This window comes from Canis aureus, chromosome 21 (genome assembly GCF_053574225.1).
Source record: "Canis aureus isolate CA01 chromosome 21, VMU_Caureus_v.1.0, whole genome shotgun sequence".
Taxonomy (NCBI): Eukaryota; Metazoa; Chordata; class Mammalia; order Carnivora; family Canidae; genus Canis; species Canis aureus.
In genome coordinates, this window is record NC_135631.1 from 32,666,461 (window position 1) to 32,694,253 (window position 27,793).

Here is a 27,793-nt window from a genome sequence, read left to right on the forward strand (position 1 = left end):
CAATCCTTGTTAGAGACAGCACATTCTCAGATTTGAAAGGACCATGAAAAGATTCTAGGCCTTGATAAAAGGGTGCCATTTCTTTAAGGTATAAGTGCTTACTTAGTAAATAATGAGCAAGAGGGGCTGCCATGAATAGAAGCATAGAGTCACGAAGAAAGGAAAGTGTAATATAGATCATGAAGCCCTTTCAATATGAGAATAAGAAATTTAGACATTTTTTGTCAGATAATTGAGAAATTTGTGAGCAAAGAAGACAAAATATCAATTGGTTAAGAAATGTAACTGAAAAGTTAGGAATTATTCTTCATGGAAATGAGTACCATTGGAAATGACAAATACATGTATTTTAAATAAATATATATATTTATTCTACTGACTTATAGTTATCCTCATTAGATTGCTTTATAAAAAAAATAAATAAATTGCTTTCCAAAATAGCACTTTATACCCCAAATTTATTTTTTTGGCCAGATTTTTAAGCTTTATTTATACATTTTTACTCTGAAACTCTAGAAAGTTGAGAGTTTACACTCCTCTAAGTTATCAAAATTAATTTTATCAACATTTGACATAAGACAAAAATGACAAAATGAGGCTCATGCTATCTCAACACCAATGGTCAAGAGTTAAGAAACTATGAGAAAACAACTCTCGCCTTTCTGAATTAAAAATTGTATGTTTAAATAATCTATGTTTTGTGTAATGTAGCTGGCAGGCTTAATATGAAAGTCAATAAATCTTAGCCCTACTATGTATTATTATTGCTGTATCTTAAATAAAACTTATATTTTAGCCTCTCATTGTAAACATTAAATAAGAATAGATCATTGGGCTTTCTATAGCCAACATCGATAGGGCTGTGGAACCTGTGGAATGGACTACCCAGCATTCGGCTCTGGTAATTCAGAAATCAGGGAAATGTGAATTTTAAGGACATGAATTTACCATTTTTACAATTTTTTTATTTTGTGATTACTTTATAACAACTTTGTGGAACAGGTCAAATATTTTTAATTTACATACACAGATATACATGAAAAGCACATGAAAAAGAAAAGAATACATAAGTTTTTTTTTTAGATTTATTTATTTATTTATTTATTTATTTATTTATTTATTTATGAGAGAGAGAGAGAGAGAGAGAGAGAGAGAGGCAGAGACACAAGAGGAGGGAGAAGCAGGTTCCATGCCGGGAGCCCGATGTGGGACTTGATCCCAGGACTCCAGAATCACGCCCTGGGCCAAAGGCAGGCGCTAAACTGCTGAGCCACCCAGAGATCCCCAAGAATACATAAGTTAAAAAGCTTCAAAGGGTAAAAATAAATGTGTATCCAAAAATTTCTAGGGCTTTTATAATTGTGACATGGACCTGAAATGCATTTGTTATGCCATCATAGGTTATTTCAATATATCCTATCTTTTTGCTTCTGAATGTGTTGTATTTTGTTTTTTGATTCCCTAGATTGAATATCATAGCCTTTGCACAAGTTCATGACCATTTATATTGAATTATCAAGAGGTTCCCAAATAAATGATCAGTCATTTTGAGACTAAAAGCTATCTAGCAGACATGAATGATTGACTGCCACCATGTCTGGATTTTTCTTTTTTTTTTACATATGACCTTTTTTTTTTTTTCTGAAATTAACTGTTACCAGAAGAGAAAGATGAATTAAAAAAAAACAAAAACAAACCATAAAATTGTCCGCCCCAGTGCAGATGGGAGTCATTTGATTTGCCCTAGGGAACTGAAGATTTTTATATTAAAATTTAGATGAGGATATTTGCATTAATATTATAAGGGAAAATACATCTGCAGTCCTCTAAACCAATAAAGTCTTGGCTTGTCTACTGCTGTCACTGTAGTCATACAATATAGAAACCTTTCGAATTTAGCATAAATGTTATCAGAGGATGAAGGTGAAATATTAGGGAGGAAAGCAGAATTGTTTTTCAGTTAAGTCTAAGGTTTTCCCACAGTGGCAAAGCTTTTAAAGCTATTTTGTTTTTCACTTCCTTCTTTATCTCCAGAAAGCATGCAATGGTATTCTTACCTACTGTCCTGTGGAAAAACAAAACAAACAAAAAGATTCCTTTCTAAAATGTGGTTTTCTAAGCCCTATCAGTAGCTCATTCTAGTGTGTCATGCTGAGATTTGAATTAGGGAATGGGATCCAGAGTACCTAGCATTTAAGCTGTATGATCACTATTCAATGATAAGGATGGATTCATTTAGGAGAATGTAAGCCGCATTTTATGTTTATTTCTACCTCTCTTCACCAGATTTTCACATTCTCCTAACCTGCCAGGCAGTTCTTTTCTCTGCACACTACTTAGATCTGTTGACTACATAAATTCTGTATTGTTCAACTTTCATATACAGCGAAGTCTAATGGGTAGACAGAGATTGAGTTCAGTTCATACTAGTTAACTGATGCCACTGCAAAGTCTAAGCTAGAAGTCCCTGCCACATAATGCTTTGTGGAACTTAACTTTGCTTAAGTTGCCCCATGTTGGTGTAACAGTCTGCAATGCTGAATCACTTGGAGAACTTAATTGGCATAAAATTATGTTTTTCTCTGCCCTTAGATTGTGTGGCCAGTGTCTTATACCAGAAGGGATGAATGCAAGTGGGCTGGAAAAGATATCCAGGTAAGAATCAATCTACTAAATCATCTCTGTAAATGCATAAGTAATTTATTACTCTGTCATCATTTTTTCTACAGTATTGTATTATATAAACACCATGATTTACCTGTATACTTAATCACTTTTTAAAAACAAAATAATATTTAATTTTGGATATTGACATTTTCATATAAAGAAAGTAGGTAAAAGTAACATATGCTTAAATAAAGCAAAAATATGTTCCCTTTGAGGATTTGTATATGTGTAAAAGATAATTAACAAAATGCAATTTTGCCACATTTTGTACTTGTATTTAGCATGTCAACCTTATTTGTACAAATTGATTTTCCTATATTAATTCCTCTTGAATCCCTTTTGAATGATACGAAGTTTTTCTACTTCTGAGTCACGATTAAATTATCCCTCCCTCCTTCTTGCCATTCCATTCTTTTTCTTTCTTTTCCTTTCCTCTTCCTTCTTTCCTTCCTTTCATGCTCTGGTTTCTTAAACAAATATGGATTGAGCAATGACTATATAACAGACATAGTCCTGGGTACTATGTAACACAAGAGGACGGGTAAGCAATCCTTACAATGGTTTTACCACTGTCAAGATACAGGTCATTTTTCTTGAAGTAAACTTTGTCAGTAAAAATAAGTGGATCACTGTTTTGAGGTATAGCCGAGTATTTGCACAGATCATGAAAAGCAGTTAAAATAATTTAAATCAAAAAAGCAAAATGAATTACAGGTTTGAAAACGTACATAATTTGTATTATCTTATGTCTTAGATATTTTTGCATGTCTAAAACATAAGAAACTTCTAAATGTTTTGTGTATGTATTGGTATTTAGAAGAAATATATCTTAGGTGCTTAAAAAGATACATTAACCTGTATGTACATATATAAATAAGTAGATATTTTCAAGGGACAGTTTGACTGATTGGTAGCAGCTGCCCAAGATGATGTATATGTTTCGAACAATTTAGAGGTGGAATCTGAGTTCATGGGGAAAGAATGCCTCAGTCTGGTAGCAGTGCTGGCAACAGGTAAAGGAAGATAAATTAAAGGAGCACGAAGCACTGATATTCCCCATCATTGATTATTTACATATGAACAAATGTGAGAAATTTAATCCTTAGAAATTTCATTTTAAATATAATGTTAAGTTACGTTACACCTTTATAGCACAATAAACATTTTTCTGATTATGTGAAAGTGGACTCCCAAAAGTACGCTCTGTCAAATATTAAACTATCTCAAGCTGATTACATATGTTAGGACTATTGGAAAGGAGTAAATAGAACAATGAAGTAGTTCAGAGAAGTCAAGAATTTTATGTTGATACTCCTACTGACTCATTAACTCTACTTCTACAAGTACATTAAATTTGGAGTGCTTTGTTACTTTATCCATTACATAAGACATGACATATTTTACAACCATGATAAACAAGAATAATAGTTTTTGTGAAAATTATTTAAAAGAAGAAAAACTTGGGGAGCCTGGGTGGCTCAACGGTTGAGCGTCTGCCTTTGGCTCAGGGTGTGATCCTGGGGCCCAGGATCGAGTCCTGCATCGGGCTCCTTGCAGGGAGCCTGCTTCTCCCTCTGCCTATGTCTCTGTGTCTCTCATGAATAAATAAACAAAATCTTAAAAAAAAAAAAAAAAAAAAAACAAGAAAAACTTCACATGTATAAGGCAAAAAGTCAATTGAAGACAAAAAACAAAAAATTTTTTAAAATATTAACATCAGAATGCCATGTTTACCATTAACAGATTATGTTGAAAGATTTCAATGTGATAATAACCAAGGATGGATAGAAATCGAGAGTTTACTGGTATACCGATTTTTGAACACATACTCTTTCCCTTTCTGTCAAAATTTAACAAGTGAAGACATGGAAACGTGCAATTATGAGGATTTTTCCTGTGTCAAGTACTATGATAATTTAAGTGCTAGTTTGTAAGTGTAATTTTAATAATAACTTTATGAGGTGGGTATCACTACCCCCATTTTGTTGGTCAGGAAATAGAATGATTCAGAATATTAATTCAAAACCTTTTCATTCAAAGTTGTAGAACATTTTGAGTACTATGTTAGAAGTTGAGATCAGAATTTCTGTGCCTCTGATGACGTTTTTGGAGTCTTGTGGCATATATGGATTTGAACTTGCCTGTTAACACTCAAAAGATAATGGAGATTCTAATAAATACTTCACCTATTCTGTTCTCATCAAGGATGTGTGCATAATAACAAACAGCTCACAGCATTCCTGTAAGACTCAAACAATCACATGTGAAATTATCACATAGACTGTTATGCAGGAGACAAATATTACTGGTATATATAAGAGAGTTTTTTATGCAATTTCTAATGAAAACATCGTTGATGAAATTAATTTGGTCCTCTTTAAAGATTATGACCACTGTAGTGTTGCATTATTCTGAATTCAATTCACTTTGAAAATTGAAGATTTGACGAAAATGTCTGGATTTTATAATATGCACTGTAGCCAAGTGCATATTTGATGCAATGGTTGAATCAGCTCATTCGGTCACTAGGATAGCAGAGTCTTTTATATTTCTGGTTTCCAAAATTCACCTCCATGCATTTCTCTCATCTTTTATGGCTCTTCTGGGCCCTTCCCTCCTCTCCTTTCCTTCCTGTCTTTCCCCTCTCATTCTGGTATCAGTACTAAACACGGAGGGATTCTGGTGTTAGCTCGGATACAAGGAATTCAGCAGCTGCAGTCAAGTCATGATTTGCTGGATACCCTATGAGTAACCCTGATTGTGGCCTCAGAGGTTTCCTCTCTAAGAAGGGCAACTTTAGTTTATTTGCCAAGATTATTTAAAATGCTTATGGGCTTCAAAGAACTAAATTAAAAGGAAGTAAGACATGTAGAGTTTGTTAAATCTGATACAAGGTATTAATGGCACCTAAGCATTTCCTACTGCCTTATAATAAACATTCTGAAAACTTACAAATCATGTCAAATACATTCTGGCAGAGATAGGTGATTATGTGTGTGTTGAGAGGTGTAAGTTTCTGAATGGGAATATTAACCATACTAATCTTTTCAAAAGTGGCCCAATTAATGTAACATGATAAAATGTTTGTTATTTGATTATTACTTTATGTTCTATTGAATTAAATCAATTCAATGGCTATATATTTTCTTTCTTTCCATTTCTTTCTTAATATATGATTTTAGAAAATAGTAATTAGTTGACTTTCAGGATTTATAACATTTCTCCCATGATTAAAAAAAATAGCATTAGGGGCAGCCCGGGTGGCTCAGTGGTTTAGCGCCGCCTTCAGCCCAGGGCGTGATCCTGGAGACCCAGGATCGAGTCCCACATCAGGCTCCCTGCATGAGCCTGCCTCTCCCTCTGCCTGTGTCTCTGCCTCTCTCTCTCTCTCTCTCATGAATCAATAAATAAAATCTTTAAAAATAAATAAATAAAATTAAAAAATATATCATTAATATTCTTACCAATAATTTCTTAACCACTTAGAAAGAAGGGTAAGGAGTTGGTAAGAATTTTCATTCAATACCTGATTTTTAAAGTGACACACGGATGGTTTGATAGAAATTCTGCACTGTATCTTCAGTAAACAACAGTCAGCTGTGACATGTGGACAGTAATTCCTTTCAAAGAGTCCTTGTGATGCTGAAAAGCCACAAGAATGAGGCTTGAGTAGTTTTTGCAGCCATCACGACTCCAAGATAGAATTGTAACCAAAATAGGAACCGACCTGAACATTTATAGGAAAGTAAACTAGTGACCTCCTTGAGTGCACTCCATGGTTTCTAGAATCTGACTTACAGTTTCCCTCTGCTTTTAGTGTTTTCTTAAGAAGTCCTCTAGAAATTAGGCTCCTTTAAACAAACCTCCCTGGAGGAAGGGTTGTCTTCTCAGTATTAGATTCAGATGCAAGAGAAAAGTAAGGCAAAGACACTGACTAATTTTATATATTTTCAAAGTGGATCAGTCTGAAGTCTGGTTAAGATGGTTAAGATGGGCACAGCCACCTGGGAAGTCAGGATACACCCCTCGATTGAACCGACGTAGTACCTGTACGTCTATAGTTCCTCAACTTACACAGTTCACCGAATATAGCATCTTACAGAAAGTTGAACCCCTTCCCATTCTCCTAGGCAGCTGGAAAGATACACACCATTTCTCATGGCTCAGTTTTGCATCAAACACATATGTTAAATCAGCAGCTGGAATCAAGCAGCTATTCCACGAAGATGGACTTTGTGGTAAAGCAGGAATCTGCAACCTGGGAGACATTTGTATTTCCTTTTTTTTTTACATATATGTGTAGATGGAGGGAGAGAGAGAATATAAATGGGTCTTAGGCTGCTGATAATGACATTTCTGACAACATCATTAATCTAAATTCATCTTTTTCCTTTTGTGGAAGTGAATATACCGGATATATACTAATATGCTTTCTTGGTGTAGCAGCGTCTACACTTTTACATTGTTGTGGCGTTTCTGCATTAGGGGAGTGAAATGCTCGTGAACCTTTCCATTGTTGTAACTTGAGAGTTGTAATTTGAAAAAAAAATGATATAATATATAATATTATTGGACAGAGTCCCTAAATAAAGAGATAAGTGCAATCCAGATATCTCTATTCTATTATTCACCTTTACTTTCATTTTTTTATTTATTTTTTTGGTCCTTAAAATCCACTTTGTTATTCACAATAACATTTTTATTGAGGGATTAACTTCCTTGACCCTGTTTTGCAAATGAAAACTGAATACATGCTAAGCTGGTAAAAGAATCTGTTTCGAATCAATAGCTCTCAGTATCTTCTTTGTTTATCCTACTAAACCATCTCTCTTTGCACTAAGTTTCAATAAAACCAAATGGCAACCGTATGACTGTTAGAAATATTTTGAACATCATTGAAAATCAAAATTTCAACCATCTGAGATGAACAAAAAAAGCAGATTCTCATAACATTGCTATTGTTGGATACATTTCAAAGCGTATTGTCATGCACCTGAATTTTGGGACATTTTTGCGATTCTTGAGGGATTTATTTTTATATTTTTGTCCTTAGTTGTTATTCATTTTTAAAGCTATGATGTATTATAACATGTCTATCAAATTTATCATGGCTCAAATTGCAGGGCCTTAGCAACACTGTTTTTTGCTAAGTGAATGCAATGGAGAATTTGAAGGCACACATGCATCTTAAGTTTCAATACAGTCCAAAATGCACATTAATCCTTGAATGTCATTTACTTTTTCAAAGGTCAAAGTTAATATCAATTTTATATTATTTTAATTTTTATTTTGTTTTAGGGACTTCAAGTCATGTAATTTTTTTTTTCATGGTAATTGAATTCTACAAACATCTGAAGGCTTCATTAGACCTCAAAACCTTGATGTGTAATTGTTGGGAGATAATTTTTCATGAGTCTTTCACACAATTCTGCACATCTGATGAATAGAAGCACTGACTGTCTATTTTGCAGAAAATTTTAGAGGGTATTCACAGTGAAGAGTATTCCACTACCTTGGAAGGTGGTGTCTCCCTCTTAAAAGGCTGGTTTGCAAGCCTTGAGAAATAGTTTCCCTTGGGGCAAAGGGCAGGTATGCTTACTGTCCAGTATAATAAACTAACATCTTCCTCAAAATGTAATGGCCAGCATGCTTGTGACTATTTTAAATATTCAGTTTCCCTTATCTCAGGGCTCCTCTGCTGTAATGTAACTCACTGCATATGCAAATTGCCAACCTGGCCATCTTCATACTGTCACCAGGAATTAGAGCTTGGGGAACTAGATTAAGAAACGCTAACTCTAAGACTACTGTTATTTTTGTGGGCAAAATTGTCCTTTACTCTGATTCAGGAGCCACATATCTTGTGCCAGCATCCATGAAACCATTTGAACTTGTTATGAGTTAGACAAAATCACAGACCTTTTACAATTCTTGACAACATTGGGTTATAATTTTTTGTGGACATTTTAGATGATGAAAGACTATGGTCACTATGTTAATTTTTGAATATGATTCCCATGATGAAATCTGCTGACAAGTCAGGTGTATAGACCACGATTTTTGATGAAAGTGAGTAAAAATCTTACCTACTTAAAGCCACAGGAATGAGCATAAACTTTCATGCACATGCATATATGTATTTTTACTTCTGCTTGGGGTTCAATATCCAGTAAGCTGAGCAAAATTATTACAGTTTAAATTCAGCATTCAGAGGTAATATTAATAATAATAATTATAATGGTCACTTATGGTGCTTACTATATATATATAGGAGTTTACTATATATATATATACACACACATATATATATATGTACATATATATATATGTATACACACATACCACCTATTGTTCTAAATGCATCATTTGCATTAACTGATTTATGTAACTCATATTTGGTTGTAGGATACATATTTCCATTCAAAGCAACTGAAGAATCAGTTTTATATTTTAGGTAGAAGATACATGGAAAATGAAGCTTTGCCATTAAAGTATTTTTAGTTATTAGACTTTACTCATATTTTGAATTAATGTATTTTCTAATATGGCAAAACAAGATGGTAATTATTGTGTTGAATTGCCATAAACCAAGTCTCATATGTATATAAATTTAGATGGGTTTTTTGAAATCTTTTAGATTTAAGATTTAAATTTAAATGCACTTGCAAAGTAAGGCCAACGCTTAAAATAGAGACAGTATATAAAAACTTTCAGAGAGTTTGGGGATTTTAGAGTGTGTGTGTGTGTGTGTGTGTGTGTGTTTTAACTGGAAATTTTAATTATATCCTTCAGTGGTTGAAGTGAAATTCAAATATTTGACATTGGTTTACAAATTATTGTAGATTTGGTTAGACATTGTCACCCATGTATCAGTGTACATACTTTTAGAGTATAGTAAGCATTTTATACTTTGGAAGGTTTATTAGAATGATTTGGACAGTTCCTCTGGGGTTTTGGCCAATGACTTCTAACTACGTAGTTAGCAGGTGTTCCAGGTCAAACTGACATGTAGTTTCTACATGTCATCCTTGGTATTCTGCTTCTTTATGCACTTAAAAAACTTCAGGAATGGATTTCTACTCATTTCTAAGGGTATGTTAACCATCATATCATAGATTTAGTGTGAACTCTGGGAATATTTTTCTTGGATATGTTCTATATCAAGGCAAAAAGCTTTGGCCAATGTTTGACTCTTTTTCTTTGATTTGGTCATATAGCAATAAAAATCACCCTTATGGGGGATCCCTGGGTGGCGCAGTGGTTTGGCGCCTGCCTTTGGCCCAGGGCGCGATCCTGGAGACCCGGGATCGAATCCCACATCGGGCTCCAGGTGCATGGAGCCTGCTTCTCCCTCTGCCTATGTCTCTGCCTCTCTCTCTTTCTCTCTCTGTGAATATCATAAATAAATAAAAATTTAAAAAAAATCACCCTTATGTCCATAGGACATTACAAAACTTTCCTAAAATTCTATATATATCATTTAATTTTTATATATTTCTCTTTACCACATTTTTAAGAGTGGTAAGTAAAACAGGATGCAAAATTATAGTATCTAAAATTTGACACAATTTCAGGAGACTCAGAATCTTAAACTTTGCTTTTAGCTTTTATGCATTCACAAGCAGAACATTCTTGGAGATTGTCATAATTACATTCAAATTGAGTGCTAAACATACTAACTATATTGTATTCTCTGTACTATATGCTATATAGATATGTGTATGTGTGTGCATGTGTGTGAATCAAAACATCTTTCTTGTTTTGTGTTTGAAGTGATACCAAAATTAATATAACTTATTGGTTCTAAATCTTAATATGCATTTAAAAAAGAGGAACCATTCACATTTAGAAACAGATAAAATAATCAACCAATAACTTGTGTTTTTCTTTTTAAATGGATCAAATCCGTGTTCCCCTTATATGACATATTGCAGTGAGCTGTTTTATGGTAGTAAGATACCTCCTTTTATAAGTTAGAATTTGATCAGAGACCAGAACTTGTATGAGAGATTTAAAAAAATGGATTTTATTACAGGGATTTAACCTTATATACAGTTGTAGAAGATGGTGACAAAAATCTATGGAATTCTGGAATCTTTATTACCTTTGAGTCAAGTAGTGGACCTGAAATTGTTGTAAGTCACCAGGATTCGCATTAGGGAATAAAAAGCTCATGTGAAATGGGAAGAGCAAGGGCACACTGAAACCCACAAGGATACACTGGGACTCACAAGAACAAGCTAGAATCAGTATCTCTTTCACTACCCCCAACTTTGATGATTTGGCTGATCTACAAAAGAAGCTGGTGCTTTTTGCTGTGGAGCTGCACAAATACCAGAACCAGATTCTACAGAAGCTAACAGGAAAGATCTTGTAGAAGGCCAGTGGCTGCCCCCCACACACAAGGTAGCCAGCAGATTACAACAACTTTGAGAATTTTATGGTTGCAGTTCTACCTTCTACCTTCCACATCTCATGCAGATTTCTTTTAGGGTCAATTTTAACCAGTTTATGGGAAGGAGAATTCTAGGAAATGTAGTTCCAGCTTATATAAGTTGATGCAGTACGATTCTGCTATAATTATTAAACAATTGCTGTATTTGCTGTTTGGCTGATAGTGATTTCTGTTATCTACCACTTTGATAAAGAGTCATTATAATTTATATGCCTCCACACTTGGAAGACTGGAATTTCATGAACATTCTAATGAACAAAATACAATTTTTCTTTGTACAGATTAATATTCAGTCCACCACTTCTTGCATTAAGTATGGGATTAAACTCCATTATCTGTCCTTAAGAAGAAGGAACAATTCATGATAGAGTTCTCACCCAAATCATCTTACAATATGCGGAGTGGTGCAAGAGTTAAACAGATATGGAAATATTCAAATCAAATAAGCAGATGATTTCTTATTTTAAGAATAAAATAACATGGCCTACTGATTGATTAATACGTACTAAGGCATTATGCTAAGTACTTTACACTACTATAAAATTGATGTCATTTTTAGTTGAGGAAACTGAGACTCAGAGATCCTAGGTAACTTTCTGATAACCATACAGCAAATGAAAAATGTTATCTGAATAATTCTAACCCATGTCTGACTAAACTTTTAAAGCATCAGATTAATACCTCCATATTATTTCTATTTTGTTATTATTTAATTACTCTTGCTCTATCGTTTTTTTAAAGTTTAAGTGTTCTCTATACCCAACATGGGGCTTAAGCTCATGACCCTGAGATCAAGAATCACATGCTCTTCTGACTGAGTCAACCAGGTGCCCCTGTATGTTTTTCTTAAATTCTCTGAGAATATCTTTTCTTTTTTTTTTTTTTTTAAATTTTTTTTAATTTTTATTTATTTATGATAGTCACAGAGGGAGAAAGAGAGAGAGGCAGAGACATAGGCAGAGGGAGAAGCAGGCTCCATGCACCGGGAGCCCGACGTGGGATTCGATCCCGGGTCTCCAGGATCGCGCCCTGGACCAAAGGCAGGCGCCAAACCGCTGCGCCACCCAGGGATCCCCTGAGAATATCTTTTCAAATGTAAATAAATATCTCAGAAAAACTAACATCTTTATAAAATATTAATAAATAAACAGATTTTAAAATTCTAAAGTTCCAAATTTTCATTGTGTTCAGAAATTATTTTCAAAATTAATATATGTAATACCTATGCACACATATATGTGCATATGTGTGTATATATACATATAATATACATTATACATTATATATGTATTATCGTAAATGGCCAAGGAGTCTCACTTATTAGGAGATATGTTAAGAGAATATTTTATATTGTTAACTAAATAACACCATTTAGTACTTTGGACATTAAGCAATACAACCAAAAATTTTTTCACTTTTCATATGAGACAAGACAGAGGGTAGAGGAGAGGTATATGTCATTGAAATCAAGCATGCTTCTACAATCTGGATTTCATTTTTATTTCTCCTTCCTCATAGCCATATCTCTTATGTGATTAAAGATGCAGTTTATTTCCCTTATTTGAGTATTAAATTCTATTACAATAAAGAAGATATGCTAAAATTAAATATGCCAACTAATTCTCTCCACAATAATCTCTTTAGATTATAACTCTATCTACTTGCTGTAAATCATAGACTTAGATGCTTTAAGGCGTAAGTAAGCACTAAGTATTCGACACGTTGCATAAAATTGGAAAACACATACTATCGTTGAAATCAGAATAGGGATTTTTGACTACTAATAGTTCTCCTGGTTTGGCAGGAAAATATTTAGGCTGGTTTCACATAATATTTTACAGTTGTATGCATTCATTTGAATATAAGATGAAGAAAGGTTATACGAGGCACATATTATGGACCACTCACAATCAAGTAACTCCAGTGAATGGTACAAATGTGAGAATTAATTATATTGATGGCACAATATAAAAGAAAATACAAGATAAAACGTAGATATTATTGGTTCCTCTGGTCTGCATGGAAGCTCAAAGTGAAATTGCTGAAAACTTCTTTAAATAGTAGAATAGAATTGCACTGAGCAACTTTTGCTACTATAATGTTGTATAAACAGTGCCTCTATGCATAGTCCTTTTGACAGAATTTGAAGGTCTCAAGTAATTTGAAAGGAAAATGTTTATAGAATCTTAATCAGTATTTTTAGAACTTCAGATAAATGGCCAATCCTGAGGTAAAAAGTAAAATGATTTGATAGCCTTGTGTAGGAGTCTTCATTTAGTCTATCATTCAAGCTACTTTAAAAAATATTTTTCTGTTATAGTTGTATAGATGTTATAGCTTGATTGATAAATTAACATGAATAGGCTCTAAAACTTAAATAGCAATGAAATAAGGCCAATTTTGTTGTCCTAATTGAATCATTTTTAAAAATTCTCCAGGGGCTCCTGGGTGGCAAAGTCGTTTAAGTGTCAGACTTTGGATTTCATCTCAATTCATGATCTCAGGGTCATGAGATGAAGCCTGTGACTGGCTCTGTGCTGAGCATGGACCCTGCTTTAGATTCTCTCTCTCCCCCTCTTCCACAGACCCTCCCCCCTTGCTTGTGCACACACTTTCTTTATTTAAAAAAAAAAAAATTCCTGAAATCGAAACGAAACAAAGCCTTAAGGTGAGAAAGTCCCTTCTTTTTATTATTCTGTCATTCTTCTTAAAAATGAAGGTGAAACCAGGGGTGCATGGCTGGCTCAGTTGGTTGGGTGTCGGACTCTTGATTTCAGATTGGGTCATGATTTCAGGGCCATGCTGTTGAGTTCTGGGTCATGCTCCAGCTCAGCACAGAGTCAGCTTGAGATCCTCTCCCTACCCAATTGCTCCCCTCCCATTTGCATGTGCACGTGCTCTCTCTCAAATAAATAAAATAAATCTTAAAAAAAAAATAGTGAAGGTGAAAACATCTCCCAAAATGGACGGAACAGCCTACAAAAGGGGAATGAAATTCCAGGTCACAAATTCAACATTAGATGGCTAATATTATAATTAGAACACAGTCAAATCTTAGTTTTTTTTACATATGCCTCTTTGAAGAAGAGATATATTATAACATCTTTTCATGATTGCTCAGGTATTAGGAAGACATGATTATGGATGATCTGGTCACAGCTGTAATAGCACAGTGTTAAAAGAATAAAAGACCAAACATTATTGCTAGATAAGTATGGGACAGCTTAAATAGAGAGAGGGATGGAGTGAGTGACAGGAACAATCTCACGGATTACTGCTTTGGCACGAAGATTCTAGTATTTGGCCAGCTTGCCAAATAAATTGACCAGAGAAAAAGAAAGTCAACAGATTAACTTCAGGAATTAAGCTTATTAATGGATTTTCATGCAGAAATATATCCACCCATCATGATAGGAAAGGATTCCTTTGCTTTCCCAGATGATAGATTATACATTAAAATATTTCTAAATAAACTACTGGAGGATAGAGACTTTTTTCTTTTACATGAATGTTCACTGACCTGAGGCAATGCTATACTACACCCATTCATTTCAGGTAGATTTTTTTTTTTTTTGAACCAGAACAAGTTGTTTGATTTAATCATGAAGTGAATATATTTGAATAGAAATTGTTCATCTTCATAGCCTTCTCTCCTCTTTTCTCTTATTTAGAGTAACATTTCAATGCTCCATCCATAATTTAAGAACATTCAAGGAGGTAATTGGAATTGGAGGTAAATTACATTCTTTTGTAGAAAGTATAATTATCGGAAGTTAGTTAAAAACACCTCAATTCTGTTTTAATTTTCATGCATGGAGCAGTTGTTTTGACAGATGGATGGACTTTATTTTTGTAACCGTCCGGGAAAAGTCTGTGTAACATAGTCTAATCAGTGTTACATATTTGTAATGTTTGTTTTTGAATCACGGTGCATTTGGCTCCTACATCTTCTTTCTGGGGGTAGACATTTTCTTTCTAATTTATTTTTCCAGGCTAATATCTCTTTTGTGTATTTCCTCTATCAATTTGATCTGAAAGCCCCAGAAACCTTTAAAAAGTAAGTGCGAATGGTTTGTCACTAGGGATGATGAATCATTGCTCCTCAGGTGTGGCCTTGGGGTTTACTGGTTTATTACTGCCTTTGCTTTTACTCGTAGGCAAAGTTAACAATTTGTAATGCTGTTGATCTGGAGTACATTTCAGTAAAATAAGAGGTCGGTATGGTTGCCTGACTCTCGGGAAGCCAACTTGTTGCTAAACTTGTCTGTGCAGATCAACTTAAGTTCCAAAAAAGATCAAGATTTGAAAAATGAATTCATTTTGAACTGATTACATTTTCTTTATTACGTTGTAAATCCGCTGGTGCTGAGCAAAGCAGTGCAGTAGTTTAATGCCAAAAAGTACATTACATTCTAAGTTTTAAGAATTGTCACGGTTCAAGAAAAGGTCAGAATCACTCTTCTTCTGCCTCCCTAGAACAGAAATGTGTGAAGTGTGTTTCCTTTTTCTGCCACGCTTCTTTCTTTTTAGAGGAATGTCCAGGCTGCTTCCAAATAAAATGAATATCCTGTTTTGGAACATTAAAAAAAAAAAAAAAAAAAAAAGCAAACACCACACACACACCCCCCAAAAACCCCTTGGCAGCAACAAGCTAGAGAATGAAAGCAAATGAATGAAGAATTGATACTCTTTTATGTGGGTTTTCTGTTTTAAGGAACAATGTCCCTTTCAAGTTTTTGGTTCTTCTCTGTCCAGTACTTTTAATTCATTATGTCTTTGGAGCAATTTTTTTTTAACCAATTTGAAAGTATTTCATTCAAAATGAATGAAATGAAAGAAAATATTTCTTTGTTTCATTTCAAATGTCTTAACCTACTCTATAAACCTAAGAAATTTCTCTCCATTCTATTTGCATCAATCTTTACTTCAAAATAATATTGAGCTAGCCCCTGGGCATGGCAACAATACAACCTGCTTGCCAACGAGGAGAGTCATTGGGGAAATGAACAGGATCATTCCAGGCCTTAGGCCAATAGGGCGGGTCCCCTGCCTTTGTAGCACACATAGACTCTGTTATCAGTATTCTCAGAGGAACCGTTTGCCAGGTTTCACAGCTATAGTCCTGTGACTGTTTTTCCCCCAGCAGCTCTGTGGAGGGATAGCTGTCACATTTTAGTGATGCTTCTCTGACAGTTAATAGAAAACAAATTAAAATTACACTATTCATTGTAGCTTAATTCCATAGTTTTCAAGAATCCTGAGATTTTAATTATTCATTATTGCTAATCAATTGCCTAGTCTGTAAGAATATGAACTCACAAATTCTATGATTTTAGGACTCCTAACTGTTGCAGAGATGACATGAATCTTCATTTGTGTTCACAAGAATCCATGCTCATAAAATATTTCCTCTTTTTTTTTCATTGTGGAAAAACTAGGGTCTAGTCTCAGATTTCTAGGAAGCTCTTAGGTATTACTAATTAGATTACAGAGTTTGGATTTGTATTCAAAATTGCATGCATATCTTTAAAGGCATGGCAGGCAAACTGAAACCCTGTGCTTTTCTAAAAAGAACAAGACATCCATCTGGTTCTGCCACTATTATTTATTAGAATATTCGTTTGCTTACCAATATATATACACAGCCAGTTTCTTGGTTTCAACATATGGTGCCGGAACTGATTATTTATAATCATGAATGCTATAATATTGAGTCCACAATTAGGGATGGCTGTCTTTATGTAAAAGCAGAGTATGTGGCCACCTACATGTTTCAAAAAAAGGAGTGCCATGAAACTTTTCCCTGAAAATGACTTCTTTGCAAATGACTGGATATTCTTTAAAGTACAAATAAGTCCTTTGGGTAAGACTCATGAATGCCTGATTTGTAAATGAGTTTATCAGATGTTTCCCTCTCCACAACCTCTTCCCTCTGCATAGACATTCATGCCCTAGCCTCTTGGGATGAGAGAAACTGTTACAGAATGAGGAGTTTGTTGTTGAGAGTCTTGGAAGTTAGATTTTATCTGTTTCATCTGAGATGTATCTTTATGTATGGGTAAGATCTCAGAGTCAGGAAATTTATCTTCATAGCAACTTGCTAAATTAATTGATTTCAGAGCTTAATTTTATATGTTATAATGCTTTACCAAACAAGTCACGATTAAAATGGCAAAACAGTGGTAGAAATTAGACATTTATTTTAGTTGCTCCTCTAAACTACTCAGCCTACGTTAAGAAAGTATCGGGAGTCATAACTAGGAAGTTACATATTTTACCTTACATAGGTTTACTTCACCTTTGGGACAATGTATTTATAGACATCCTTAGGTTTCATCCCAGAAAAGTCAGTGACGATGGAAAGCAATTATTTGAATTTAAATAATAATTATCCGCTCAAGCTTGGTTGTGTGCTCCTTACTTTGGAGGCATAGAGTTAAAACCAAAATTATCAGCGGCAAACACGGAGGATAAGCATCATGCGGAAACATACTTAAGTCATTGTAACACCTCAGTTATAAACTCTGGCTACCAAAGTCCAAATGCATTCTGAGCTTTCACTTAAAAAGTCGCATGTCACAGGGAGTGAATTTGGGAGTGTTACCTACTTAGAGCTGCTGGGATCGACTCAATCTTCTGTTATGTTTGCCAACGCTGCTTGCAATATAGTCTGCATTTCATCTTTATCTGCATTTCTGGTTACATATTTGGTTCTTATTCCCAAATGTTTATAGGCAGAAACACAAAATTAGTTAGGCCAGTCTATCACCAATAACAAAATCATTTTCAATGATGTTTTTATTATTCATCATATGAATATTCATTTGACTATTTTCAAAATAGATATTATGTATTCCATGATGAACTCATGTTTTCTACTCATATGTATTCAATTTTTAAGATGTGTTATGTGGTTAACAGACCACAACATTTTATTTGAGGCTATTTTGACAGTTTGGATTTTTCTTTTCATTTTTTTCTTTTTATAATATTGATATAGGTTTGTATATTTAAAAATATTTTGCAAAAATTGAGTCTTCCCAGCCCTGGAATTTTTTGGCAATAAAACTATCAGTTTATATTCTGATTATCCAATTTTTCCTCAGATCTTTTATCAACAGGGACAAAAAGCTAAGATTCCTGTCCACAGAAAAATAATTTCTTTCACTGGAACTACAGATAGAACAAATAGAGAATATAAATATCTCTGTCCATTTTCTTTTTTCTTTCCAAATGTTTACTTAAATTATACTTAGTTAACTGTCCATTCTGTTTTTTAAGTGATCTTTTATTCAGAAAATAAAAGCTTCTATAAATAATGTCTAAGCTTCTATAAATAAGATTGACTAGAATATCATCAATCTGATTGACTAGAATAACTAACTGCTCTTTATCTGAGGGGATTCATGGTTCATTGGGCAAGTGATCCATGTATGGGTTCAGGATGTCTACGAACCTACAGAAAATATTTGATAATTACATTCACTCTACAAAAGATCTTTCTGCCTACAGATATTCTATACTCGAAATCTTCTCTATCTTGTACAAATATATCCACACTGTCTTTGAGGTTGAAGTGACATTTTCACTTTACCTTCTTACGCTCTATAGAGCTTACCAGCGAGCAGAACTGCAGTTCAAAGTCAACTGTCCATCATTATTGGTTATTAATAATGTTTACAATTCATGTTTAATAGAAGGTTGTATTATCTTTTATTTTTGTTTTGTTTTTCTAAAATTAAACTTACAGCTGATTTTTGCAAAGAAATTTCACCAGTGTATTCTTTAAGTATCATTAATTAACTGCATAATTTCCTGTTCCCCTCATCTCTAGAAAAATCACCTGTGGTTACTGATTATCTATACCTTTATTCCACTTTTGTATAAATAGATTGCAAAGAGTTTTAGTGGACAATTATGGAAGAGAATGTTTGGCTCCTGAAGAATAAGAATATCTATATTTTAATTCATTTAATAATATGAACAAACAATAGAAAAATAAGCCCTAAAAATGTTGTGAAAAGGACACAAAAGGAAAGAAATCTGTTCAAGCATGCCTAGGACCCTCGAGGATCCTTCAGACCTGCTGACTGCTAGAACTCACTGGTCTTCCTTTTGTTTTACAGAAAGAATGTGCTAATTTCATCAAGGTGCTTAAGGCTTATAATCAGACTCACTTGTACGCCTGTGGAACGGGGGCTTTTCATCCAATTTGCACCTACATTGAAATTGGACATCATCCTGAGGTAAAGCTGGCGTTTAAAAAATGGTATTTGCCCATGACCCCTTCCTATTCAAATGCTTCATTACTAATTTCTTCAGCTCATTTAGCTTCTGGTTCACTATTCAGTGGGACGTACTTCAAATTCAAATGCTGTTATTAATTTTAATCTGTGAGTGCAAAAAGAATGTGACCATCACTCAGCAATAACTATGGAACAGGAGGGAGGAAGGAAGAAAGCATTTGCTTTCGCCCCAGATTACAGAGTCCCATCCATTTTGCATGTGCAGCAGATGTCAGCAGGCTGAATGTGTGCTGTTTTCTCCTTCATTCGTATATTGCTAGCTTCCCCCTCCTTTCCATCCCCAGCCACAAGTGCCTGCCACCACGGTTGTTTCCTTCTGTCTGGGGGTCGAGGAAAGATGCCATACATGTGCACAATGATCTGATCTCATGTTTGACCTAAATCATTCACATTTGTGTTCTTGCCCATCTAAGCTCGGTCTCTGGATTTTGAGCTATAATTTTGGCAGTATGGGAAAGAAAAAAACATGTTTCTTTAATTTGTTGTACAAAAAAGATGTTTCAGCGAGGAAATGAAAGTTAGGTAAATTTCAGTAAAACTAGAGATTAGGGAAATACTTTAAGGTTAGGGAAATACTTTAAGGAAAAGTTACAAGCATTGGAAGCAGGTCCACGAATTCGGTCACACCAGCAGCCTTCAGTTATAAGCTCTTTTATATTTTTTTGGCACAAAGTGCCAGAAGAACAAAAGCATTCATGGGAGAAAATAATTTGTGGCAGAATTTTGTTTCAAGTTGGAATTCAGAAATAGTCAACGAATAAAGGATTCATTCCCCAAATAATTCTGAAATCCTAAAGATAAAATCTAATTTACATGTTAGCCACTTCTTTATAAGATTCTCTCCCTAAATTTTCTTAAGGTACCCAAAGTAATACAAAAATATGTTTTCAACCCAAAGGTTTAGAAATCAAAACAGTTTGTGCCCTAACTTCTTTTGTGTGTGTGTGTGTGTGTGTGTGTGTGTGTGCCCTAACTTCTTTGTATAAGGAGACACCTTGGAGACTATGTGGCTTCTAGACTAAACACAATTGTTATTACTGGATCGATGATCCTGGAAAGACTAAGGTGTCACTGGTGCCCATTTGCCCCTCATGAGCCTCTCCCTGCTGCACCCTCCTCCTTCTCTCCCACACAAGCCTGCGTAGCACACTTGCTTCAGAACCCAAGAGTTTTAAGTAAAAACTCACTTTGAGGAAGGGCAATTCCACCTAAATTCCTTGTTTCATACTGATAAAGTTAGAAAAAATTTCCTGCACATGGTCCAGGAGACTCTGTGAGCTTAACGTTTTAGCACCTCCTGGATAAAGCTCTCCCTGTGTGCTTTGGCCTCAGCGACTCCTATAGTCAGGCACCCCCCAGATTCGGGTGAGGCCAACTGCTCCACTGTCCTGTATTCTGAAGAAGCCTTTAGAGAACCTCTTTCCCATCGGTCAGGGACTGCGCTGTCAAGGGCAGTGGGATCAGGAGAGCTGAGCGCCTGGTGCTGGTTAATAGAAAAGACATGGGCCGCGGAGTCGCATCTGGCTTCTGATCTTGTCCTATGACTCACTAGCTCCAAAGCACTGGAGAAATTCCTTAACCTCTCTGAGACTTTGTCTCATAGTATATAAAACAAAACTGAAAAAATAACCCAGTGATCTCTGGTGTCCCTATATTGTGAGATGTGGACTCCAACTGCCTTCCAATCCTCCTAGTAAGGGCATGACCCACTGACATTTTTTGTTATAGAAACTCAAGGAGTTCTAATCCCATCATTGTTAAACACATGTCCTCTGTCACAGAGTGCAGGGCTTTCGTCTGACCTCAGTTGAGACCAGATGCTTGATCCGGAACAAGCCACTTACTTTCTTTGTGTCTCCATTTATATATGGTTGTTGAGAGAGTTTCACATTGTCTAATACGTAGTAGGTACTGAAAAAATGTCAGTTATCATTTTTAAAATGTAAATCTGCATCTCAGACTGTTGCTGTCTTTCATGTTAGTGTTACCTTGCCACCTTTCATCAGATGTTCTAAATTATTGCACTGGGCTCTTATTTTTTTTAACAGATGATTCTGCAGTTATCTTAGTTTCCTTCATTTTAAAATTCAAAGCTTCGATGATCTTGATGGCCATTTAAATTAAAATACCATGCTTTGTTCCTGTATTTTTATCATTTCCCCCAAAATATTGGTTTCTTAAAAATCTTTTTGAATTTCCTATTTAGTAGAGTTCACAGCATATTCCTTTTATAACTCATCAACTATTCATTGCTCCCTCGTGGGTGGGCAGGGGAAAGGAGAGGTACAGGTTCTAGAGCCAGGCCATTTACCCAGGAAATTGGAGGAAGCCATTTTTTCCACTGAAATAAATAAATGAAGCTTCCCTTCTAATTTCCTTTGAGGTAAGATTATTGGGATACAAATATTTTCCTGAAATTCTGAATTCAGAGCTTTTGAGAGAGGTCCTCCTTCAGAAGCTCAATGGCCTTAATTTGCATGGCAGCTATATATCGGGAAATACTGTTCAGACTCTTTAGGGGGTCGGATGGAAGATGATTATGCAATCATCTGGGGGAATTTGGGGCAGTCTAGACAGTCAATCTAGGAAATTCTGGAAAAGATATTATCAAGATAGCTTGTCTAGACAACATAAAATTTAATTTTCAAATGCTTAACGTGTCTTAGAGAATCTGTTTTAAGTTAATCTATACTGGTACTTAAAATCCTACCCTTGGATTTAGACAGTTATGCATGTAGGAAAAGAATGACAGTCATGGAAAGACTGGAAGAGGAACATATAACAACGTATAACAATGAAGAGTACTTGAGGCAATGATTTTCGGATTCATTCTCATGAAGTTTGAATTTACAAACTTTTATGTACAGGGATGACTTTTCATATAGAACAAGGGCATCACTCTGTCTTATGTTCTAGTTTATAAGTAGCACTAATACATTGCTGTTACCTGCCTCACACTACATAAAATAATGAAATAGTATCCTTTTTAAACTGTGTTCTGCCTTTACGTATTACAGATGATTTTATTACACGCAAAATTCTGCTTTTCACCTTTACCATGGCCTTTGAAGACATTTTAACCTTCAGTTTTCTCTTTGCAGTGTTATTTCTTTAAAATAACTCAGTGTCTTACATTGAGTTCACCAAATTGTTGAAACTCATTGCTAGAAAATGATATTATGGCCTTACCATTTCAGATGACTGAAAGCCACAGAAATAAAGACATCACGTTAGAAGCAATTCAAGACTCCCTTTATCATTTAGTAGCCACAGATCTTGTAGGAGGAAATTAACAGTTCCTTTAAATAATGATAAACAGGGCAGCCCAGGTAGCTCAGTGGATTAGCACTGCCTCCGGCCCAGGGTATGATCCTGGAGATCCGGGATCAAGTCCCACATCAGGCTCCCTGCATGGAGCCTGCTTCTCCCTCTGCCTTTGCCTCTGTCTCTCTCTCTCTCTCCCTTCTTTCATGATTAAATAAATAAAATCTTTAAATAAATAAATAAATAAATAAAAACAGTTTGCCAAAAAAAGAGAAAACTCTTGCCTAGTCTTCCTGTTACGACAATAGACCTTAATTTCGCCTCCTAGTATTTTAATAGCAGTATTTATGCTTCTGAATACTCTATTTCAAAATCTACTTTTGCCACATAGTGAATGTCTTCTGACCACACACAGTATGTCATTGATTACTGTATTAAACAGATTTTCTGTTTCCTGTAGTACAATTGGGAATTGGTAGACCTATTAATTAACTCCAGTTCTATAAGATATGTGTCAATCAATTCTTGGGTATTTGCCAATGGTACTTGACACTGCAGATAACTGACAGTGAGGTCACATACTTTATACACATGTGTGTGTTTATCATAAAAATGCATGCAGAGTTCACGGAAGGAATGATTCAGAACTAGAGTACAGATGAGTTTTGAATTTAAGCTCTCTGCATCCATGCCATTCAAATGAAAAGCGTAAGTCATCCTTACGAGACAGAATATTCCCAAATGGCTTATAGTATATGGTATTTCCCCTTCAAATTTACATCTGTTAATAAAAAAATGTATGAATTTAGGAGGAGTATAGCTTTTCAAAAAAGTCTCTGGATGTTTTCTCAAATTCCAAATGGGCCTTTTCTATATACTGGGCAGGAAATCTAAAGAAAGATGGACTAGGATGAGAGCTGGAAAATATTAACTCTATAAATACTCTCATAATGTCATGATCTCAATTTATGATAGAACCAAAGGGACATTAAGAAATGCAATGAAGCTTAATGGCTATCTCCAAGGTCATTTCCACAATGACAACCAATATATCTAGGTACAAAAGAAAATGTTTTGTCTGGTTCTTCCCTTCCACTAAGAATAAGGCTTTGCTTTTATGCAAAATTTTGAATCAAATGCTCTTAGTTACCATCTCCAAGGCCAAGGTAGTGCTCTGTTGACTAATTTATACATCTAATCTAACCTTTTCTAATTGAGTCATCTCTCTCAATGCATTAGGCTATTTACCCCAACAGAATCCAAGTTGGTTTCTAAGAGGAAATACTAAAGCTGAGAAATTTAGAGATCTTGGTAAAACAATGAGCAGGTAACATCTTTCCATCTTTCTTAGATCATACATTGGAGTCTGAATTTACTTTGTACTAGGCTAACCGAAGTGGGAAAAGTCAGGATTCCTTGGAGATTTCTTCTTGACCACTCATTACTTCTACCAGAAGCAGTGTGCTCCTCATTTGCACTACTGGCTGAGCAAAATGTGGTTAGAGCAAGTCCATAATGGTTTCTAGGTTTTTCTTTCTTAATCTTTCAATGCTTCAATCACTTTGGAAGGTGGACTTGTGTAAGTTACCATCCTGAATAAATGACACCACCAGTTATATTGCAAATTAAATTTTAAAATACTCTGATGTTTGTATTTGAGGAAAAGCATCATAATTCATAAATTCTGAGTGAACTGAACAGCTCAGCAATGTATTTTTCATGAGCTATTAACATTCTAAACTCTAAATATTGGCAGTAAGACAGTTTTTCAAAAGTAATAGAACTAGCAGCTAAGTGAGGTAGCAGGCAGACCTAAGTTATGATTAGAAACAAGACTAGAAAAGAAAAAAAAAGTACACAAATGGTACAAAAAAGAAAGAGTGAGAGAGTGCCAGAAATTCCCCACTACCTATTTAAAATGTTTCAAATCCCCATTTTATTTTTGACTTGTTTGCTCTAAATATTTGCTATGAAAACACCATAATTATGATATTAATATTCTTTTATCCTCTACCACTTATTTGGTTCCATTGTAAAAAGTTTTTTTCCTCACAATATTTCACTACATTTTAGTCCTAAGAACAATGACAGATAAAAATGGAAATGTTAGTATTCAGTTTTTAACTTGTAGGATTTTTTTGTTTTATCAGATCTGGTTCACCTATTGCCAGAAATATAATTTGGACACAATTAAGTAGTTTTCTAAAGGCCATCCATATTGGGGCAATATCATTATCAGTTACTTACTAAAAGTCTTTATCATATATGGTACTCAGTTTCTGAATGGCATCTTCTTCATTCACAATCACTATAGATATAAGAACTGACTCTATATGGCATATTAATCAAAATATCTTTTTTCTCATGAACTCTCAATAGGTAGTTTGGATCTAAGACCTTACATTTACTGGATCTAGCTTATCACTGGAGGTGTATACTACACAAGTTACTCTTTCTCCTCATGCCTTTTTTTTTTATTGATCCCACTCATTCCTCAGATAATCTATTTTAAGGGGAAATTTCTATCCATAAAAACTATAATTTATTCATTACCAATATTACATTTTATAAGAAACATAGAGAGTAGTACTAAACCCCATTGCCTGTTTACCTCCCTGGCCCATTTTCATCTTCTGTTCCATTCTCCTTCCTCCATTATGACCCTTTCTTTGTCCTTGAACTCTGGGCTTGTGTTTTTCTTCTTTTATCTCTTTGTCTCCTCATCTAAATTATTTTCTTTGTAACCAAACTTTAAGATAGTTGGAATACAGGTTGGATATACAGGTGAGAAAATATGTTAGTTTGATGTATTTGAAACTTAAGAAAAAGAATAGACTTGGGTGAATTTCCACAGATCAGAATATATTTGCCTTCTCTTGCAATATGTTTCAAAAGGGCATCAGTAGATTTGTTGCAGATGGCTCGATCTGAGAAAAATAATATAAGTACATTATTATAAGTAAATTATTTGGATAACTACTTCATAATCATATAAAACCTTAAGGTTTTAGTTTCTTTGCTTGCTTGAGTATTATGATGATGTGAGTGCCAAGAGCAATCCTTTAATTTTCTTGGGCTAATGAGAAAGAAACAAAACTTGACTTGATACGCAAGTATCAAGAATAGGCCAAAGTAAGGTCATAGGTTATATGGAGGAAGATTTTGCTGTAGCTGATATAGAGAAAAGAGGGTTAGAAAATTAAAGCATTCCAGAGCACAGAGGAAGGTTGAACTACTAGGCCCAAAATTCATAACTTCTAGACACTAGAACCATGTTCATATTGCAAGAAGGTACTTAGTTTTTAGAATACACAATATCATTATCATTGCTGTGTTTAGAATACACAATATCATTGCATTACTATTGCTAATTTTTAAAAAATATTTTATTTATTTATTCATGAGAGACACACAGAGAGAGAGGCAGAGACACAGGCAGAGGGGGAAGCAGGCTCCCTGTAGGGAGCCTGAAGTGGGACTGCATCTGGGGACTCCAGGATCACGCCCTGGGCCCAAAACAGTTGCTAAACCGCTGAGCCACCCAGGCATCCCACTATTGCTAATTTTAACTTTTTTTTGTGTGTGGTTTTGTTAGTACTTAATTTCGATCATGAATAACATGTAATTTCACAAATTTACTTACTTTTATTATTATTTTTTTAATTTCATAAATTTACTTACTTTTAGAGAATATATGATGGAAGAAAACCCTGACAGGACACTAAGAGGTTACCTTGTGGTAGTTTTTAAGCAGATAGCATTCCCTGTTCCCTATGTTCACATCTGAGGACACTCTGCTTGCCCTAGTGTAATGTCCCCTGCTCTAGGGCTCCTCATGGATCTCAGCTGCTCCAGACATAACACATGTGGTCAATTTGGACAGGATGAGGGCTGGGGAAGTAGAAATAACAAAGGCTGGTGATGAGAATCAGCATGAGGTGATGAGAATAGCACTGAGGTGAAAAGGAAAGACATGATGAGAAAACCAGGACTTCTGGAATAAAAGTTTTACTTATTAAATAAATTTGATGGTATACTAGAAAATAATGGAGGCTTAACATTTATATCTTAGGTTTTTTAGAATTGTAGCTACAGTTCTGCTCGCTTGCTACAATCAATGCCCACATGATCTTAGATGAAATCTGTATTCAGACTGATTCAATAGAGATAAAACTGACTTTAATAAAATATAGGAAACATTTTTCCTAAGCAAGGTTTTCAAAGTAATGGTGAGGAATATAAATACAAATGTCTACCTCCAAAGAGTTAACATACATACATACATATATATATATATCATATATATATATATATGATATATATATCAAATACCTAACTTCGACATAGTGAAAACATCAGTAATAACAGCAGTTATACTCCCAACAGCAGTTATTGAGCAATAAACATGTGGCCTGCGATGGCTGCTTCACATGTGTTACCTCTTTCAGTTTTCACAAAATCTGATAAGCTAGATACTTTTAGAGTCTCATTGTACTATTGAGAAAATTAAGGTTTTCATGAATATCTTGTATTGTACCTGAGGCAAGCATCCTATTCAGTGGTTTGTGTCTGAATCTACAACCTGTTCCTTTAAAAGGAAGTACCAGCAACATACAGTGGGAAAGAAAGGATGAAATCATTAATTCTACTTTTTAAGGGATTAAATTAGAGATTTTTGTGTTGTATTATGTTTCAAAAATACTTGATGTAAGCCTTGTTTCAACAAGGTGATGACTGTAAATAAGAGAAATTCATGAAGTGAACAAAGGCATTCACATTTTAGCTGGATTTAGACAAGTGGATGAAGTATTGATGGATGTGGGAGATAGTGAAGACTAGAAAGATGAATAAAAGGACATAGTCATAAAGAGGAAAATGGCAAATATCCTAGTGTGCATAGAGTATAGTGGTTTCAGAAAAGGAGGCTGGAAAATTAGGATCAACTTGAGTTTGGGGAAGTTAGTCAAGAGCAATACAAATTTTAAGAAAAGGCCACTATTATTGCCATGATTGGTTTTTAAACATATTTTTGTGTAAACATATTTTTGATATAAATGTAAATGGGTGGGGGTACTGGGACATGAATGGACATGTAGATATG

At 34.7% G+C, this 27,793-nt stretch overlaps 1 protein-coding gene across 17 annotated transcripts in view; it reads left to right on the forward strand.

Annotated features, from left to right (window-relative positions):
* Positions 1 to 27,793, forward strand: part of SEMA3A (semaphorin 3A) — a 454,575-nt gene that overhangs the window by 310,755 nt on the left and 116,027 nt on the right. For all 17 annotated transcript variants that reach the window (XM_077863814.1, XM_077863816.1, XM_077863815.1 and 14 more), the window contains 2 exons: positions 2,593 to 2,655; positions 19,249 to 19,368. In XM_077863814.1, the coding sequence (XP_077719940.1) occupies positions 2,593 to 2,655; positions 19,249 to 19,368 (183 nt within the window). The remainder of the gene's footprint in view (positions 1 to 2,592; positions 2,656 to 19,248; positions 19,369 to 27,793) is intronic.